This window comes from Perna viridis, chromosome 8 (genome assembly GCF_037379345.1).
Source record: "Perna viridis isolate PV_CMFRI_1.1 ecotype Kerala chromosome 8, ASM3737934v1, whole genome shotgun sequence".
In the NCBI taxonomy this organism is placed as follows: Eukaryota; Metazoa; Mollusca; class Bivalvia; order Mytilida; family Mytilidae; genus Perna; species Perna viridis.
Window position 1 is genome coordinate 7,597,141 of NC_142452.1, and position 20,321 is coordinate 7,617,461.

General features: G+C 31.1%; 2 protein-coding genes across 5 annotated transcripts in view; one reads left to right on the forward strand and one right to left on the reverse strand.

Annotated features, from left to right (window-relative positions):
* The window catches only part of LOC148609155 (potassium voltage-gated channel subfamily A member 1-like), a 70,403-nt gene that overhangs the window by 31,616 nt on the left and 18,466 nt on the right, over positions 1–20,321 (reverse strand). For 3 of the 4 annotated variants that reach the window (XR_015924804.1, XM_088596289.1, XM_088596290.1), the window contains exons 2-4: positions 8,327–8,751; positions 3,666–5,064; positions 3,054–3,167 (exon numbers count right to left, since the gene is read on the reverse strand). Coding sequence is in view for 3 of the 4 variants with exons in the window: in XM_088596289.1 (XP_088452415.1) it covers positions 3,087–3,167; positions 3,666–5,064; positions 8,327–8,751 (1,905 nt within the window). In the remaining variant the exon portion in view is untranslated. Of the gene's footprint in view, positions 1–3,053; positions 3,168–3,665; positions 5,065–8,326; positions 8,752–9,941; positions 10,073–20,321 lie in introns of those variants that run through there. The other variant, XM_088596291.1, reaches the window with a different exon arrangement.
* The window catches only part of LOC148609156 (U1 small nuclear ribonucleoprotein 70 kDa-like), a 55,245-nt gene continuing 40,952 nt past the window's right edge, over positions 6,029–20,321 (forward strand). The window contains exons 1-4 of the mRNA XM_088596293.1: positions 6,029–6,385; positions 10,741–10,803; positions 11,688–11,742; positions 17,026–17,090. Coding sequence (XP_088452419.1) covers positions 6,242–6,385; positions 10,741–10,803; positions 11,688–11,742; positions 17,026–17,090 — 327 coding nt within the window. The 5' untranslated portion in view covers positions 6,029–6,241. The remainder of the gene's footprint in view (positions 6,386–10,740; positions 10,804–11,687; positions 11,743–17,025; positions 17,091–20,321) is intronic.

The window sequence follows — 20,321 nt, forward strand, 5'->3', positions numbered from 1 at the left end:
TTATTTTTAAAGTAGCACTCCAGCTAAGAATCATGCAAAATGTGATACATATTATTATTTTTGATATCTTGTTTAAAACGATTTAGTAAACAGAAATTAACATTTGGTTTTTCATATAACCCGTGCTCATAGGAGATAAAAATTGTATAAAATGCACTGTAGAATTCAAAAGTAAGGGAGATAACTCTGTAAACAACACTGAAATAAAATAGAATGTATTGGACTTTTAATGTTGATTATCACCTAAGAGCAGGCAGATTTGAATGAATAATTACACATTTCATAATATAGACCCATAAAACAACTTAATTACAAAAATAAAAATATGTAGCCTTTTTTGAGGTATGTAACATTTTTCAGATTTTGCATCATTCTTACAAAGACAGCTACTTAAGTTTTCATCAAGTTACATAATTTGTAGTAATAATACTAACACAATAATTTATGGATTTCTGTATTAAAAATAAATTTTAGCAGGAAAATGTTCTAATTTTCAGCATTTTGTGGACATATATATATGCTGACATAATTCAGAGTATCAGAATTACATATCCACACTTGTCACCTTCAGTGCTATAATCATGACAATGTATCTGTTCTGATGACACTATTTGATTTGATTGGTTGTATTGTCAACCATGTATGTAAGTCCGTTTGCATGCAACGATAATTATCAATAATATCTTGTTACCCATGAGTGCACTTTAGTAAATCATGGTTTATGGGAGACAATGTTGCAGGCAGGGGGTATAACAATTATTCTTTTAAACATTCACAATAATGGTTACTGGTAAATGGAATCTTAAATTGGTTTTTTGTTCCACAATCTACATAGACATTATTACCTTGAATTTAAAACTGCTGGAACACACTGAATATGTTTCATGGAAAAATGAATGAGATACATTATATATAAAAACATGAAAACTATATTTACTTTGCTTTCAAACTGTCACAGCATTGTTGTTTTCATATTTTTAATGAGGCAGGTCAAACCATGAATTAAATTATTCAAACAAATTTTTTTTTCACTGACATGATGCTTCCACAAACTAACTGAAACTGAAACTAAGGGAATTAAGTGCCTGTGAGATAACTATTCAAGATTTTATCAAATTACAAAAATTGAAGCCACAGTTTTAATGGAAGTAAGACAAAAAAGACTTTCAATACAGATTTCACCTGAAACTACACATACAAATGTACATGTAGACAATATACAACAGTCAAATTTTTAAGCGTTTGTTTGTTTGTTTTTGTTTTTGTTTTTCATTTCAAGGATCAAGAGTTAACAAGTCAAGAAATTTAAAATCTCATATATAAAGAAAATGAACATGATCAAAAGTTTGCCAATCCTACATGTACTGGTTTATATGAACATACATGTTAAAATGATGATCAGAGGTAGGCAATGGATGAAATGAATGCTTTTACATGTAAATTGTACATGTGTAGTAGAAAATGTCTGTTCAAACTGCAATGACAGATAAGGTCAAGTAGATCTACTTAATTTCTGTCTCATTTTATAACTGAGGTTAAACAAGTAAAACCCTGCATTTCAAAGTGGATTGTATTTACAAGAAATGATCCAAACTATTTCTCACAATTATTTAACTCATTCAATTCCACTAAACAAAGCTCATGAAAAATATTTAAATAAGGAGTTTAAAATCTGTTTGAAAATATATTTTGAACAGTACACAGAAGAAATGGAATACCTTGTATACACCAATACCCAAGTCTATTGTTCATCTTGAATAATTATATAGTTGGCTTTTAAAAATATTTAGACCAAATTTTCAAATTACACAACAAAACAAGTAATGTGTGGTACAAAATAATACTTAATACACTTTAGGTAGTCCAGTGGCATACATTATAAATTATTTCTTTTCCTTGCAATGGAAAGAAAAAATCATTAAAAATAAAAGGTTCCTTTGTTTCATTTCCATAATGCTTAGGGTAGTCATTAATCTTACACATATACATGTATTAGACTGAAACTAGAAGAATGTGTCTATAAGACACCTATTTCCCACAACCAAGGGTTGGAAATTCACTGAAAAATGTATATTGCTAGCCTTGAACACAAGTTTAGCATACACTAGTGTATTTTTTTCTATTAGAAATTTCAATTATATGGACAGCAGAAAAACTTACTTCTAATGTATAGTTCATTTGTTAAGTTTTGTATAGAGATGTATGATTACATGTAAATGTACATATAGTTACAAAATAAAATGCAGATTTAGTGTTCAAAATTTTTGGTTGTAAGATACAAGCAATTGTATTGCTTTATTTGATACGAATACAATAAATGTACAGTATACTTACACATGTTCATGTACATGTCAATGTGTGGATGCTCAGTCAGTATTCACTCAATGTTACACATGCACATGTGCCTTTGTAGGACTTAAGAAAGCCTAGCACTATTTTAGTAAAAAAGCTTTGGATATAAATTTGTATAAAAACATTAGTAATTTGTCTTCCATTTTGAAGTACAGAATAGTGTAGTTATTTGGACAAAAGAATATTTAAAAACAACCTTAAATCTTGTTCATTTCAAGTAAGGAAAAGACTATACCAGTAAATGTAAATAACTCTTAACAAGAGGCATAAAATAAAATTCTGTATATATATTCTGAGGCCATGTGAAAATGTTAACATGTAATAATAACTTCACACCAAAGATGCTAACATTCACTGAACATCAACAATGGTGCATTACAAATCATTACAGAGTGGTAGATTAGCATAACCAAAGGCAGGTGAAATTTAGCTGGAAAGAAGATGCACTTGTAATGTAAGCTCTGAGAACAGAAGTCAGAAAATTTCCAAAAATTTAGAGAACTGCAGTGCTGTATGTGTACATTTGTTGTATCAAACATGTTAGTGGTAAATTTCTCAAATAATAGTCATATGAAATTTTTACTAGAATTTTTGATAATGACTTCATTCAAGTTCCTGAAATAACAATGTAAAATTGATGCAATAAAAAAATGATGAATTTCTTATTATAATATCAATAGAGACAAAAAAGAGAAACATACCTTTTCATAGTACTAGGAACACTGCCTGGAACATCAATCATGTCTTTCTGAGGTTCTCTCTTTATTCTGTTCTTTTTGGTCACTTGGCTTGTTTTGATTCCCCTCCAGTAACCACTTAATAGAATGAAAGTTAATTTGGAACTGCATTAGTTACACAGAAGTAAATCCAGAATTATATAATTTAGCACAATATTTTTTTTTTCGAAACACATACTTCACCAAAATTAATATCCATTATTGAATAATTTTATATCCTGCATTTTTTATGTGTAACATTAATGTGTTTTCTGATGATTAGAGAACAAAGATTAAAGATGATCAGCTATCAGTTGTTATATCCATTTAGTATAGGTGTTCATCCCGAATGTCTAAAACAGGTGCTTTCATGAAAAGGTGCAAAAATGAAAGACGTCTTGGAGTTGAGAAATGACTTAAGTATCAAATTAATTAAATGCATCGAAGGAAAGTCTATCTGTCAAAAACATGGTAATAGTCCTCAATAACAAACAACTTAATATAAGAAGTAAAGTCATGAAAATTCTAACTTTATCTAAGTTTTTGTCAAACATCAGTTTCTATGCTAAGGTTGTCCATACTAGAAGGGTTGTTTACCTTGCTTGTGTGGTTCTCTTTTAATCTGTCATTATTAACTTTGATAAAACTACTTCCCTCCTCCATCTCCATAATGTTTTCAGAGCCGCTTGAAGCAATGGAACTTTTCTTACTATTTGAGTAATTAGGACAGCTTTGAACATGATGATAATTAGTTTTATCATCACTTTCAGCCTCTCTATGATAAAAGTAGTTGAAATTTGACACAATCACAGGCACAGGTAAAGCAATTGTCAATACACCAGCAATGGCACATAAGGAACCGACGAGTTTTCCCCAAACTCCAATCGGTCGCATGTCCCCATATCCAACGGTAGTCATGGTAACCACTGCCCACCAAAAGGCATCAGGTATACTGTGGAAATGTGTATGTTCTGCATCGGCTTCAGCAAAGTACACTGCACTAGAAAACAATATAACTCCAATAAATAGGAAGAATATGAGCAATCCAAGTTCTCGCATACTGGCCCTTAAAGTCTGTCCCAATATTTGTAGTCCCTTTGAATGTCTTGATAATTTAAATATCCTAAACACTCTCACTAACCTAATAACTCTTAGGATAGCGAGTGACATAGCCTGGTTGTTCGTTTTTCCTTCATCGGCTATGACAGTACCAAGAGTAATAAAATATGGAATGATCGCCACAATATCTATAAGATTCATCACATTTTTGAAGAATCCTAATTTTTCTGGACACGAGGCATATCTAACTAAAAGCTCGAAAGTAAACCATATAATACAGCAAGTCTCTATAATAAAGAATGGTTCATTAAACTGGGGAATATCATCTTCCTCAATTGCATGTGAGGAATTTTTTCCACTATCACTAGTATTGTTCAGATATCTATACTTTTTAAATTCTGGTAATGTTTCTAAGCAAAAGATCACAATTGACATTAATATAACAACCACTGAAAAAATTGCAATGAGTCTAGCTGATGTTGAACTTTCTGGATATTCAAACAACAACCAGACTCTTCTTTGGAATACATTTGTGGGTAATGGTTTTTCCTCCTCCTTGATAAATCCTTCATCTTCTCTATATTTTTGAATTGCCTCTTCCCCAAGTTCATAAAACTTGATTTCCTCTGAGAACACATCCAAAGGAACATTTACTGGCCTTCTAAGACGGCCACCACTTTGGTAATAGTACAAGACTGCATCAAAACTTGGTCGATTCCGGTCAAAGAAATATTCATTTCGGAGTGGGTCATAATATCTATTTCGTTTTTGAGGATTTCCCAGTAAAGTGTCTGGAAATTGATTTAAAGTTCTAAGTTGTGTTTCAAATCGCAGTCCACTGACATTGATAACAACTCTTTCGCTGCATTCATAGTCGCTTCCATTCATGTCACTGGGACCCATTCCATCGACATCCTCAGTTGGCTTAGGATATGACCTGGAATTTGTAAGACAGTCTTGAGTTGTACGTGTTACTGATATATGATTTGGACGTTGATAATTGTTACAATTAGGCCCACCATTACCCTGTTCTAAGCTCATCATTGCCACCTCCATCTTTGAAGGTATTTTACCCTTTACTTACACAACTCACCACCTGTGTTCATGAATCATGTCATGTTGTAGATGAATTAAATTTAAAATCCAGTAATTCAAATCACAAATTAATTTTCCGAATTAGTTGCTGTTTTATAATTTCCATTGTGTTCTCAAACAGTTGTTAAAGTAATTTTAATTTCTTGACCAAATGCCAAAGCCTTACTGTGCATAAACTTCAATGTGCAGTTCTAAGCGAAGTTGTCAAAAGAAAAAAAAACTGTGCATAGAATGCGATCGCGTATGCAAACGTCAGAATCATAAAACTCCCTTTGAAAGCAAATAATTGGCACCAATGTCAAAGCCTAATTTGTTTAACACACTTTTCAGAAAAGTACTAGTTTCTTTCCCAAGAACAATATCATCGTCTGCACAAAACATTCTCTGTCACAGTAATTTCCGGAATAATCACAATTTTACATGCATTTTTAGCTTGGTTGTTTTTACAAACATACTGCGCTGGGATCAATAAGTTAACAAACCATTTCTCATGCAAATTTTTCACCCTCTACTGCATAAAAGTTTCTGATCTTTACGAGTTGTTCTTACGTTGACATGAACCCATTGAATACAATAGAGTTGAGCTATAATCGATAAGCCAATCAAATATCCTGTTACAAACAGCTTTAGCTGCTAATGACAGGTGCTCGATGCAGCAAATGCTTAATTCACATATTTATTTATTCATAAGTTATTATTACTTAGTTTTCAATATTTCTTAACTTAACCTATGTTGCAGCACATTTTTAAATTTTGATTATAGAGAAAGAAAAGTTTTAAAAGTAAATATCGATTTACTGCGTGGATTGATTTTTACCTTATTCCTAACAGTACGTCATTACATGTTATAGTGAAGATCAACGTACCAAGAACGACTAACTTCACTAAAATTGGGGACGTGGTAAATACATGTGCTATGCGAAGCGGTGTGAGTGGTCATCCCAGAAAAGTGGAGATTTGTGACATATTTTATGGCATTTAGAACTGTCAACTAGTAATATTTGAAGAGAACAAACAAAATGACTGCATTCTTACCACCAAATTTATTGGCATTGTTCGCTGCAAGAGATCCTATTCAATACTTACCACCGGCAGACAAGCTTGGTTTTGAGAAGAAAAGATTAAGTTATGGTGGAGTTGCACAGTTTTTGAATGAATTTGAGGTAATTTTATTTGTTTCGTCCGATTGAGCATTCAGTGTAACATAGTATCAACCTACAGCATGGGAATATGGTATATCAAGATAGATAAAACTTACAAGGTTTCCAAAATGGCTGACACTAAAGTTGCCATTGTTTATGTTTTGAATTAAGAAAACACTGTTAATGTACATCCACTGTCTTGCTAAAGTCACATTCCATCACTATTGAAACAAATTCATTTCATTATAATGTCTTTGTAGTTCGTCACATTGTTGATTTAACTATACACTAGAATTTCGGAGAAGCTAATTTTTACAGTTGTAAAAATATTATTTAACAAAATAAGGAATATTGGATTTGCAAGTCCTTCAGATGGTTGTAGTGAGTATTCAGTCATGTGTATCGCTGATCCTTTCTCTTTCTCTGAATCAATTGGTTGAGCTTAGCCAGTTCATTATGAATAATTCACACATCAATGTGTTAACATAATTTAATCCATGACACACATTCATAGTGCTTTAGACTTTGTTTAGTAAATCTAGCTAAGTATCTGAAACCAGGATCTCGGATACAATTAAATCATTTGTGTCACCAATAGCAACAGAAATTTCTTACAATACCAAAAATAGATAAATTATCCAAACTGATTATCAGAGTTCATTTTCATTGCACAGACTGAGGGAAAATTCTTTCAATCAATGAATAGTCCTCCATGACTTAAATCAAGAGTAAAGCCACACGGATGATACAAAATAGTTAGTAATTGATTTCTCAAAAGCAGAATGATTTCATTCGTGTAATCCAATGCTAAAAATTTTACCTGTAGTTGACTGGTTTAAGCAAGATACTGGAAGCTTATTATGAAAATTCATTAAAATGGTTTGGTTATGTCCAATCTGTTATTGATATAGAAGAGAAACAGTAAACAAAGACGAAGGGATGAAACGAGGTATTGATTTGGAGAGTGTAGAGGGTGAAGAGCAAACATCAGCTAGTAATTATCTTGATACACAAAAACGTTCATCAGAATGGTAGAAGTAAACAATTTAATGGCATTGGTAGGCGCTAATCACTTTTGCTAAGAGGTATATACATTGTACACCGATGTATTAATACAGGTATTTTCCTTGCTAGGACAAATTGGATATTGATTTAAGGTTATTTTTAGTTCTTTTTTAAAGCAAACAAACATTAAAAGGGAGTGAATTCTGTCAACAGATTTTTTTAATACATGTACATGTATAAACAGACTAGAGAAATTCTGGTAAATTTTCTGGTTCCTCATAACATTTGGGCAGCTTGATCACTTAATGCTTTTATGTGAAGTAATTAATTTCTTTTTTCAAAATCGTAAATGATATACTACCACTGACTAACTAAGTAGTATGATACAAATAATTCACCACAGATTGAAATGCAAGAGTGGCACAAATAAAAAAATCAACCAATTTTCCATGTACTACCGTTATTGTCACTTTCTTTGTTAAAATTGCCAGTAAACTTCATTTTATTAGCATGATATTTAAAATTTCAGGATGGAGGTCCTTTGCCCTTAAACAGTCAGTGGTGATCCCTGACATGTCTTTACTAAGATTATCAAAACTGCAAAATAAATCCTAAATTGGTAATTAGAGCAATCACTTGCATGTTTGCACATGTACAAATACATGTATATTTTACAGATTCAGAATTGGCTAGTAAGTGTACATTTACATCTTCTAGGATTTTATATTAAAGTTTGCTTTTATTTCTTATTTAGCATGATGGTTGGTAGTTTGAAACTTCAGTTCTTGATAGCAAAAAAACCTTGCTTGGCAGGTACACTGTACAATGTACAGGTTCTTTGAATTTTTTCAGTCTTAAACTCCTTTTTGTTTGAAAGTAAATAGAAATAGACTATTTAGGTCTAAACAATTGGGTAAACATTTTCCTATTTCTGATTGTAGTTGTGATTAGACTTACTTGGTAATTTGTATTTTGTCGAGTAAAGGAACTGTGGTCTCATCTCTGTTATCCTGCCAGTCATCTTTATGACATGTATTTACTGGAACATTTACAATTTTTTTACTGGAAGGATCACATGTATTGATGTATTGGATGGTATCTTGGTATGGTGGTGGATTCGAATCGGGAGATGATATTGGTGGTGTTGTTATTTGGTCTTGCTGGTAGTTTTGCTCTTTGTGTTTGTCAGTATTTTTTTGCTGCATCTTGAAGATATTTGGAAGACATGTTGACTTTGTTTCTTCGACTGCACATGGACTTTTCGTTGAATCTGACACTGAGCTGGACCTTCCACTATTTGGGGCTGATTTACTACGTCGTATTCTCTTGGCAGCTTGTATTCGTTCTAGTCGTTGTGACTCTACAGCATCTAAGTCCTTAGGCTAAAATTTAAAAAAGAATAAACAATAAGAAGTCCACATAAGCCATGTAACATTTGTCATTTGATAGAAATCTTCAAAAAGCAATACTGTTACCTTCCCACCTTCTATACAAAATGTATGTGTGGGTCAAGAATAAAAAACAAATTATTGATTACTTGGAATTCGATTACTTGGAATTCAATAGCTTGGAAATTTATGAAGATGTCTGAGAGATACTTGTTTGTCTAATCAATTACATGATGAGACCTAGGTCTTTGTTGTTTTTCCTATAAACATCTTCTATCTAAGTATTAATATCTTTGAAGTGTCTGTATAAGGTCTTGTCTTTGTCAGCAACTTTAGCATTGCATATTTTTGTTCATGTTTCTTCTCTTTATCACTTGGGTTCATTGTTTTTATATCTAAAGAGATACTTTTGCATACGTGTGTCATGCAGAGAACTTAAAAAAAACTATAACATATGCACATGTACATGTAGATGAAATACAGCTGTGCATCAAGTTAATGTAATCAATGCCATAAAGTAATGAGTTAAATGATACTGTACATGTACATGTATGCAAACAATTCAGTAACATCTACTATTACATACATGTATTTTATTAGTTTTTTTGCTATAGGCCATACATGTATGTTTATATGCAATACCAATAATTTATTATGCATCATCTCTTGTAAATTATAGAGTCTATTATGCACCTACAGTGAGTACATGAATGTGTAATTTTTTTGTCCATGTTTCTTCTCTTGATCACTTGGGTTCATTGTTTTTATGTCTAAAGAGACACTTTTTGCATACGTGTGTCATGCAGAGAGCATAAAAAAAACTATAACATATGTGCTTGCCTTTATAGGTTTTTGAAATACGGATCCATGCTCCCAGTTTTTAGTGGAGTCCGAGTTGCTCATTTACTTTTGCTACTTTGTATGTATAATTTTAGTTACTTTATGTTCTTTTTTGTGTGTGTCTGTTTTCCATGTGTGGTCTTTGTCCCTGGATTACATTCATTTGATTACCGCTATGACCTTGGTTCCCTTGATTACTCTTTTATAATGTACATTGAAATTGTAAACATAGTTGATAGCTACAATGTAAGTACTTGCATACAGAAATGTGCATATAAAGAAAAAGGTGTTTGTTTATGTGAACTACAGTTCACACGTACAGGTTAATCCTTAAAACATCCTACCTTATAAACAGGTACTTTGTGCATGTCAAGTGTTTATGTGGCTATTTTATTGTCGTCTCATCATTGAAATATTAAATTATTACCATGTGACGTATATGAAAATTACACAAATAACCAAATATCTGGCCAATTTAGTCATACTAGCTATCAGAGGAGTACTTTTCTAGTGTCAAAAAACATTTGTGCATGAGTAATGAAATATAAAAGCTTTCTTACACAGTTTTCTATTGAAAAGATGTCTATTAAGTTATAACTACTTGAATTATATGGGTTTGTTAACAACAATGTACATGCACATTATAAGTTACCTTACGTTTTTAATTCTGAACTGAGGCCCTATTCAGTCACTATTGATCAAGATATTGGTTTACAGAAAAGAAGGGTATGATGATTTGGGTTTCACTCTATTAATTGGTTGTTTCATAAACTTCTTGGAATAGTAATATCATACAGTTGATGATGTGATAAGAACAAGTGATATGAAAAAAAGACTGATGTGGTTGGTTGTTGTGTGATAGTTTTGCACTGTCTATTAAATCTGATTGGTTGAAAACAAAGTTGTGATGTTTCTAACATTGTTCTCCTGTAACTGCTTGTGATATCACGAATGTGCTACATATGTATTGCCAGATTGTCTGCCATGGTTGATGTTAAATTGTCCAAAGGAATCATATGGAAAGGATTCTGTCAACGTCATAATAAACTCACCAAGTTTATCGTGTTAATATTTGCCAATGTTTAGCTTTCATTGTCAAATCTATAAAATTTTCTATCTTACTGAATATTTTGTATTTTACAGGATCCTAAAGACACCCCACCACCAACCAGAGTAGAAACCAAGGATGAAAGGAAAGAGAGAAAAGTAATTATTGAAGACCATCTTCATTTTTACATTAATACATGTAGACTTAGATGTATGTTTTGATTGAAAAATAATGAATGTCCCTATTGGTTTTATTCAAGTGGGCGTGCATTTAATTTTGACTTTTTTATATACAGATTCATATAACCCTTTTGAAACATGTACATTTTCTGTTATACATTGTACATGTACTTGTAAGAGAAATTATAGCATTAACCTACCAAATATGATCTTACAGATGTAGGTTAACTGAAATCAAAGTTATATTTTCCAAAGTTTTATTTTTCATTTCATCATTGTTTGGATGTAAACCTAATCTGAACCAAAGATTGACAGTCAGTATTTTAGGTATTTGTCAATGATATTAGTCTACATAGAGACTGGATCCTTTGGTTAGGATTCCAGGGAATAGCTATTAGATTAGTACACAACCTTATCTGAGTGAATTATTATGCTGAACTAGTAGATATATATTGATTTGTCGGGAAAAGGAAAAGAGAGATAGAAATTTTTAGGAGATAATTCTCTCTAAGTTAGACATGGGACCAAATGTATTGAGATTTAGAATAAACATATCTGCTCTAGCTTGAATCTGGATTGATTTTCAAGTTTGCCTATCAAATAAGTTAATTTATCGTTTGAACCTAACTGATTTTGATGATTGATGCTGTATTATATAATTTCATTAATCCTAAACAAACTGCTCATAGTTACTGGAAATTGAGAAATTTTGAGTGAATATATGCATGACAAATGTCCCAATATACATGGTATGAAAAATACAATTTTAAAAAAGATGATGTAATCACAGACTTACTGATTCCAAGGCAGAATAGACATAATACTTGTCATAATGCATGTACATGTATTCATTGTCTTTTCAGAGAAAAGAAAGAGCAGAACAGATAGCCTACAAATTAGAACAAGATTTGGCTCTGTGTAAGTAATGGTACACTTTGGTCAGCCAGTCAAATTGACACTCAAGTATTTTATGTATGTGTTGGGCTGCTTTCATACTGCAAAAAATGTCTGCCACATAGATGCAGATTCTTGAAGGGATACCAAGGGAGAGGGTTTTAGCAAATACTAGTTTACACTAATACTATAGTAGGTTTTTAGTTTTTATTCTTTATGAATTGTATTTCTAAATTTGCTAGTTCTAACTAATATGAGTTAGGCACAGCTTACAACTGAGCATCACACTTATAACATTTTTCTCATTGAAAAAAGGACTGGCTGTAATGGCGAGATAGGATAGGTAAAAGTTGTCCTATTTTTTTTATTTTATTTTTGTCCAATTGCATATTTTAATTTTAAACCAATTTAAAGGACCTGTCTGATACATATTCTGGTTTGACTGAAAGACTATCATTAGCCTCACATGTGAAGAATCTGCTTATTCTAGCTATAAAGAGAATCCTATTAGCCCCACCCTAGTCTATATATAAATGATCAGTTCTTACTGAATGTGTTAAAATGCCAAACACAGAACACTTACTTTTAATGTAATTGGGTGTTCAAATTTAAAAAAAAAAGTATTTATTTGAAACAGAATCAGATTAATTATGGATTACAAAAAAAATATTTTTTTACTGTGTACAGTTCTTTAACGGAAAATCAATTGATCATGTAATTGGCATAAAGCCCCAAAACAATACTATACACAACAGGTATCTTACCTGTGGCTCCACCTGAGCATTAGAAATGCCTCTCATCTTGTTATCAACTGTGTCCCTTACCCCTTGTCATCATACCATGTCAAAGATTGTTTCTACTCCATCATAATGTGAGGGAATTCATTAATTCCCATGTTTTCCCACCTAGCTTTTAATGAAACATTTATCTCGAAAAAGATGCTATAAACTGCAAACTTATTGATTAGGGGAGAAGCATTGGTCTGCAACTTCATTTTGCGTGATAGCGTCTTTATGCTTTTTAATAAGATTCCAACTGATCAAAGAATTATATAAATTCGCTAGTTTTATCCCTGCTTTGTTCATTTATAATTGCTAACCTGTTGTTAGAAATTCATTTAGAAGTCAGTAATTAAGCTTAAGGTTTTATTTGCTGGCAGTAATAGAAATTAACTTTTGGTTCAAAGCTCAGTTTGAATAGATGTATTGGTTCAAATGTTTCATTTAAATCTATGATATATAGATGATTCCAGTCCAATCTTTATATGTAATTTGCACTGTTTGCTTAAATTTTAAGTTTAAAGTAAACTGACTCTTTGAAATAAGGTTTCTGAATGTACTTACTCAAACCCAAAAGTGATTAAATTTTTAAGACAACTGTACAGATTAGGAAGCATTGAACAGAAATTTTAATTTTTTGTTTGATCAATATAAACAACCAAACTACTATGTATCTTAGTCAGACTTGTCCGGTTCACAGTAGTTAGCATACAAAGAAAAGTATAGCACACCAACACTTAATACACAGATTTTAGAAGTTATTTTTTCACCAAAGTGTTTTAGTAACAGTGTGGGGAAACCATTTTTTCCCCAACTTGCCATTCTGGCTAGTGGAAATTTGATCTTGCTAGCCAAATAGAAATTCAACTAGCCAAATTTTTTTGGTTTTTTTCTGTACTATCATCTGTTTGCTCTTGGATTTGACTGTCTTCTGCCTTTCTTTTTCTTTCTTTAACTATCTGATCATTTGTTTTTAAATTTATCAAAACTTTTCAATTTTCGAATATTCCCTCCAATTGAAGTTTTTCATGTACTTTACAGTAACAAAATGAGTACTCTATTTCTGAACTCGTATTTAGAAAAATAAAATTATATTTCTACAGATTCATCATCATGAAACTAGAAAATGTTTATCATTTGCTTCTTGTTCATTTTTATTTTGACAGTAAACAACTAATTTGCAAGGTAACAAATCTTAAATTACCAAGATAATTTTGTTTGAATACTAATACGAGATCGGGACCGTCGCATAGGTTTTGGCACATCCTGTTTACTGGAGATTAAAGTGGCAGATCGTAAACAATGCTTTACAAGTCAATAAAATTGTGCATATCATGCCAAAATTCACTTGACTTATTCAAGTTAAACTTCTTAAAATGTAGGGAACATATTTTTAATATGTGATGTAAAGGCATGTATTCCTAAATAACTTGTTGGCTTGTTAACTTTATTTGGAATTTGCCAATCAAATGATGGTCGCCAAATTGACGAGTGTAAGCTAATAAGAACTTGCGAAAATACACATCTACTCATATTTGGCGAGCTGGCAAGTGATGGTTTCCCACACTGTAGTAGGATGGTTGAAAATTAAGTTTATATAAAACTTGATAATGGATAAAAAGTTTATATTACTTGATAAAAAATATAACTTTATATAACTTGATAATGAATATATGTTTATATAATTTGATAATGAATTTAAGTTTATATAACTGGACAATGAATAATATGTACTGTAATTTGCTAGTTCCAAATTTTGACTGACAGTTTTTTGCACACTCTTCATACTTTCCAACATGAATATCCTAAAACCTGCATTGAATTATAGACAAGGGTCACCTACCATTTCCATGTTGAGCTATCCAAATGTGCATACAATGCATACCAGGATTTGAGGATTAAAGTATTTAAGTAGGAAACTACTTATATTAAGTTTGATACTTCTTATATAACTACATGTATGTAAATTATCATTCACTGAAAGATACTTTAAAACAGTGTGGAGATATAGGAAATTATTACTTAATACAAAGATGCATTCAAATGGCCTTTTTGTATATTGAAACCATTATTCCTTACAAGTAAAGCAATACATACCAAATGCATTTATAAAGTTTTTCTCGTACTTTTTGAAAGTTCAGAACAAAATGCTTTTTCACTAAAAGTGTTGAGTTATGAATTATGATTGTTCTTGTGTGAGTCAGATGAACTACAATTTAGTAAAGGCTTCATTTAATTGATTTCAAAAGGAAATGATATTAAAAATTCCTTAGTTAAAGGTTCATTTTGCTCATGTTTTAATTTCACAGTCTTTAATTAAAATCAGATCTAAGTAGACTTAATCAATCATTGTCAGACAAAACTCTTTAATTGAAGCCATTGTTGTTATATTATCTAATAGTTCATAGTTGTCTTATGTAATACTTCAAAGTCTGCATTAAATTTTGTAAATATCATGTTTTAATCTTGATTAGGAGTAATAATTAAATGTCCTCTTTTCATTGTATAGTATACATGTAGATAAGGATTGCACAATAATTTGGTAATGTTCACGCATTGTCTATAGAATTTCAAATGCATACTATTTTTAGTTTTGACCGATTTTCATCAATTTTATGTTACCTGTATGAGTTGACCAATTTATGCTGGAGATTGCTTCATCCAATTTTATTTTTTTGCATTTTTAATCAATGACATGGTAATGTGTGTTACATTCTTTAACCATTTAACTAATAACCAGTTCCAACTATACCCAGTAGTAATTTTAGGTTCTTAAAAAATCTTTATCGAAGATAATTTCTAGAAGTCATTAGAATCTGTGTTGCATCACTTAAAACTGATTGCTCACAAAAGTTAAAAGCATAAACAACATGATATGGACTAAACACCTAATATAGCATACAACAACCAAAGTCAGTTTTAGATACATGTATGAATGATAAAGTTTGTTATACTTCTAGCACATCACTAATTACCCCTCTTCTGATCTAACCATAGACTTATTGTCAAAATAATCGTAAAGTAAAAATAAAATTCCGTACCTACCCTATTTTTTCAATTGTGTGATAGGAAAGGCATATTTTTTTTTGCCTTAATAGAAAAAAAAACATGACATATTTTTTAAGTTTTCAACCATTGTCTAAGGAAGTTTTGTGAAATTCTTGCATGCAAAAATAAAAAGAAATATTGGAAGGCTATTGAATTGTACATCACAATAATACCTAGATATTTAACTGATATAGTTTTATTTCTTGGCTGTTATTTTTGTAGGCCAAGGAAAGAAGTTTTTTTCTTATTTATGTCGACAAAATCTGTTAATCATTAGACTTGGGTAGAAATTCATTTGCAAAGTTTATATGATAGGAAACTAATGGTTTGAAACTAAATTATAAGCTCCACAGTGGTACAGTATGTACATGTATTAGGCTATACTTACTTTCATTGTGTGAACCATTGCATATTATTTCTACACAGGCTTATATTTTTCACGTGTAAGTCATGTTAATCAAGCTTTACATGAAATGCACGCGAACTTCACATGAAATTTATTTAACATGAATTGCATATGAACTATTCATGTGAATTTCATGTGAAGGCTCGATTCACCTGAATTTTACATGTAAGTCTGTCACAAAGTTTATGTGCTCAAATCGGGTGAAAATCATGTGAAAAAATTCTGCCTGTTTAGTTGAAACCAAAATTAGTCTCCACATGATTAAAATAAGAGAATTTTTCATTCATCTGAAAACGGAACACTGAAAATTAGGATAATTTATTTTTATGTCTTTTCCTGTGCTTATTTCAAAACACGGCCCCAAACTTAGATTCAGAATTCAGTTTTTTGACTTTACAAAATCAAAGAAATGAAAACTCTTTCACATTTAATAATTGGAATCTTTCTTTCTTTGTTTTTTTTTCTGTTTTCTCTCATGAATATTTTGTTAATATATTATACACATTTCATACTACTCAAACAGTTTACTCTTAAAGAATTCCAAAAGCAAAACACAGATTCTTCCTGAAAATCAAAAAAATCTCTCAATCATTAACTGTTTTTGAAATTGAAGATAGTAGCTTTTAGCTCTATATTTTACGGAAGTATAGGGTCTTCTGCCCAGCTGTAGACCATCAAATTTACCCTTTGTATGAATTACATGCCAAACCTATTTTTAACCTTTGTTCTATAATGAGGACACTGAACTGATAATTACCTCTTAACCTGTGTTAAATCTAGAACATTTACAGTCCATGTAAAGAAGGATAACTGAGGTGAATTACAAAATTTTGCCAGAAAGGTATGCTGTCACCAGTATTAAATGACATACATCATACTTGTATACCATTCTTTGGTAACAGTAGGGGCAATATCCATACCATAGTAATACAGTCTATCCTGTATATTAAAGGATTCATTTTTGTAACAAATTCAAGATCAAATGTTTTACATGAATTTACTGCATCAAAAGATGTCTATACCTGTATTTAGATTTTATGACTTACAATGCTTAAGATTTTTGTTCTATTTTAGGGGATCCAAACACAAACCCAAGTGCAACCAGAGATCCATACAAGACTCTTTTTGTAGCCAGAGTTGTAAGTTATCACTATAGATACATTATACTACAGACTTTCTAGAAATGGCTGCATCAGGACATCAATATTTGCTATTAAAATTTTACTTTGATTCCTCCTTGGAATCACATATTTCTCATAGTTGAGGCATTTAAAAAATAAATTTACTTAACTTTTCTGTATGTACCCATTGTTTGGTTGTTTATGCAAAAATGGCATCCCTAATTTTAGGTCTTACATAGACCAATTTTAAAAACTAAGAAATAGGATAAATGTTGTTAAAAAATAGTATTCCTTCTAAATAAGTGAGAGTAATGGTATAGTTAATGACTGTTTAGCCATTGTAAAACAACATAGATTTTCATCACTATTTCTTGTCTGATAAAAGAGCTCTCAGAGTTACTGTTAAGATTTAATTCCACTTCTGTTTAAATAGTGGAGGTTAATTTCACTTGTAACCTTTGAGAACTCAGCATATTTGTTGTAAATATGTTATTTGCAATGTGCAAAGAGCAGGAAGTATTTGCAAAATTCATAGTACCAACTAAAGAATTTTCAAATAAGATAATCCAAAAAAGATTAGTTTTAATTTAAAAAAAAATGAAAATAACATCTGTACTGATTAAGAAAAAAAAATTACAATATCGTTGAAATCTGTAAGACCTGATTTACACAAGTTCTGATTGGGTTATTATTATTCTTTTTTTTGCTTTGTAGAATACTTACCATTCTGACAATTGAACCATCTGATAAATAAATGGTCTGAAACATTTTCTAGACTATTCATTCAAAACACTTGTTTTTATAGAACTAGACATACAGTATGTCAGAATTTTGGCCTTAGGGAAATAGCAAGATCAGGCATAATGTATACAATGAATAGCAGTCAGGGTTTTCTAGTAATATTGGCCTGAAATGACTAATAATTAAGGATTGTTTTTTATTCCAGTCAAAATTTAGATTTGTTCTTTCATTAAAGATTCATTTACCTTAGAATTCTTTGAATTATTGATTGCAGACCAATTGAAGTTGAGGAAGTAAAAGTAAAATAACATATCAAAAAGATTACTACAAATCACATTAAATTATTACGGGTATATTCAGTAATTGTACCCAATTAACTGGAATGTTTACAAATAAACCGAAACTGTTGAGTGCTGATGTACAAGTAAAGTTGTCTGCCCTTTGATCATATGGAAGTTAAATAGAAAGTAGTAATTTTGTAGTTATAGGTATAATAGTAATGATTTTTATTTTTTTTGAGGGATAGGTTAGTTTTTCAAGCAAAGTTACCAGCTCTGATCATTTTGAATTTAAAGAAGGACATTTTTTCTACTTTTTAATGGCCTTATTTTGACTAAAAGCCATGGCAACTAAATGGCACTCCTTCTAAACATCATGCAAAATGTCTTGTATTTCCACGTTTTGTTTAAAATAGAAATTAACATGTATCTTTTCATGTACCCTTGGTCTTGGGAGATATGATTCATATAGAATGTAATGTAGAATTATAAATTAAGGGTGACAACTCTGGACAAGGTTATGTTGCTACAAGATTGAAGTCAACACTACGGAAGTTTTATGGTCGTTATCATGAACTCGTGGATCGTTATGGTGTATCCATCAGCACCATGAGAACTGATTTATTCAACGGGTCATAGTTTTCCTTCCCTCGTTTGTCTACCCCGGACTTGACTTTTTTTTAGCAACTCGGCGGGTGTTTCTAGAAAAGCAGAGGACCGGTGCACCTGGTCCATGCTCCAAGTTTTTGGTGGAGTCCGAGTTCCTCATTTACTTTTGTTACTTTTTATGTATGATTTTAGTTACTTTGTGTTCTTTGTTGTGTGTGTCTGTTTTCCATGTCGGGTCTTTGTCCCTGGATTACATTCTTTTGATTACCGCTATAACCTTGGTTCCCTTGATTACTCTCTGAAAATGGCACTAAAATATAATATAAACTATTAGATTTTCTATGTGACTGGATTATGTCCTGAAGTCAGATTGGAATTAATAATTATACATTTCACCATATAGTCACGGGATGCAACTTAATAACAATGATCAAAAACTTTGTAGGGTTTTTTGGGGTGTATCACATATTACAGAATGATTCTTACAAAGCTTGCTACTTAATAATGTAATTAATATGTTCATACAGAAAACACAGTTCTTCATTAATGATTGAAATTTCATGGAAAGGTGTAGTTTATAAATATATAGAATCTCTGTAAGTCACATTTAGAGCATACATGTTCATATGGAGTTAAATTTTGTAGTGGTAGATTCTCAAACACATTAGGTTAATTCTTTTGTCTACCTGTTGGCAGCTTAGGCTTTTTTTTTTTTTTTTTTTGGAAAAGTCTGAAAACAACTGACATGAAACATTTATTTAAATTGTAAATGTTGATATGGTTCATGATGACAGACTTAGATTTTAAATTAGACTTGTTAAATGCTATCTTATGAAGCTTGTTCAACCACAGGAGAGTTGGACTTTTGTTCATAAAAAATTAAATTGATTTCTCATGTGAAAAAAAAAAACTTGTTTTGATTGTTTAAGCAGTATTTTGATATAGTTGGTAAATAATTGTTGATAAATACATTGGCAAACTCTGGGCAATAGTCAAAAAAGGGAAAGTTCATAAAACAAATGACAATATCAAGGCAAAAATAAGAATAATGGTCCTGACTTTGTAAGGTATTTCTGTTGTTACAGTATTTTCTAAATGAACTGAACAAGTATTGGATAACTCTACTTAGTTGAATTATTGTAATACTTCCTCATTTTCATTAACCATAAATAGTCAGTGGTCTAATTTTATAGGATATGTTAAATCAAAGAGCTGTCATTCCATTCTTGCCATGCTCAATTATTATAAACAAAAATCCACCCACAAAAAATAAGCACTGCGTGTGGCAATTCAAACTTGATAAATCCACTTGACAATATCTCTACTGACATTTTAGCAACCAGCGTCAAAAATGGCTTTTATCATTAGGGATGACACCAATGTCAATAGTAATAAGACTACAGATTTATTTTAATACCCAGAATTGAATTGCTTCTATGATAATTTGATTTTAACTGGGAACATTGGGGCAAAGTAAACATATTGAAAACTAAAGCCAATAGTAATCCCACTGTAACAATTAAAGACAATTCAATAGTATTGACTAACTACCAAGCTGTTCATTGGACCAGAGAAATGGAAATTTTGTGACTTAGTTGTCCTGTTAGTTGTATTTTATGTG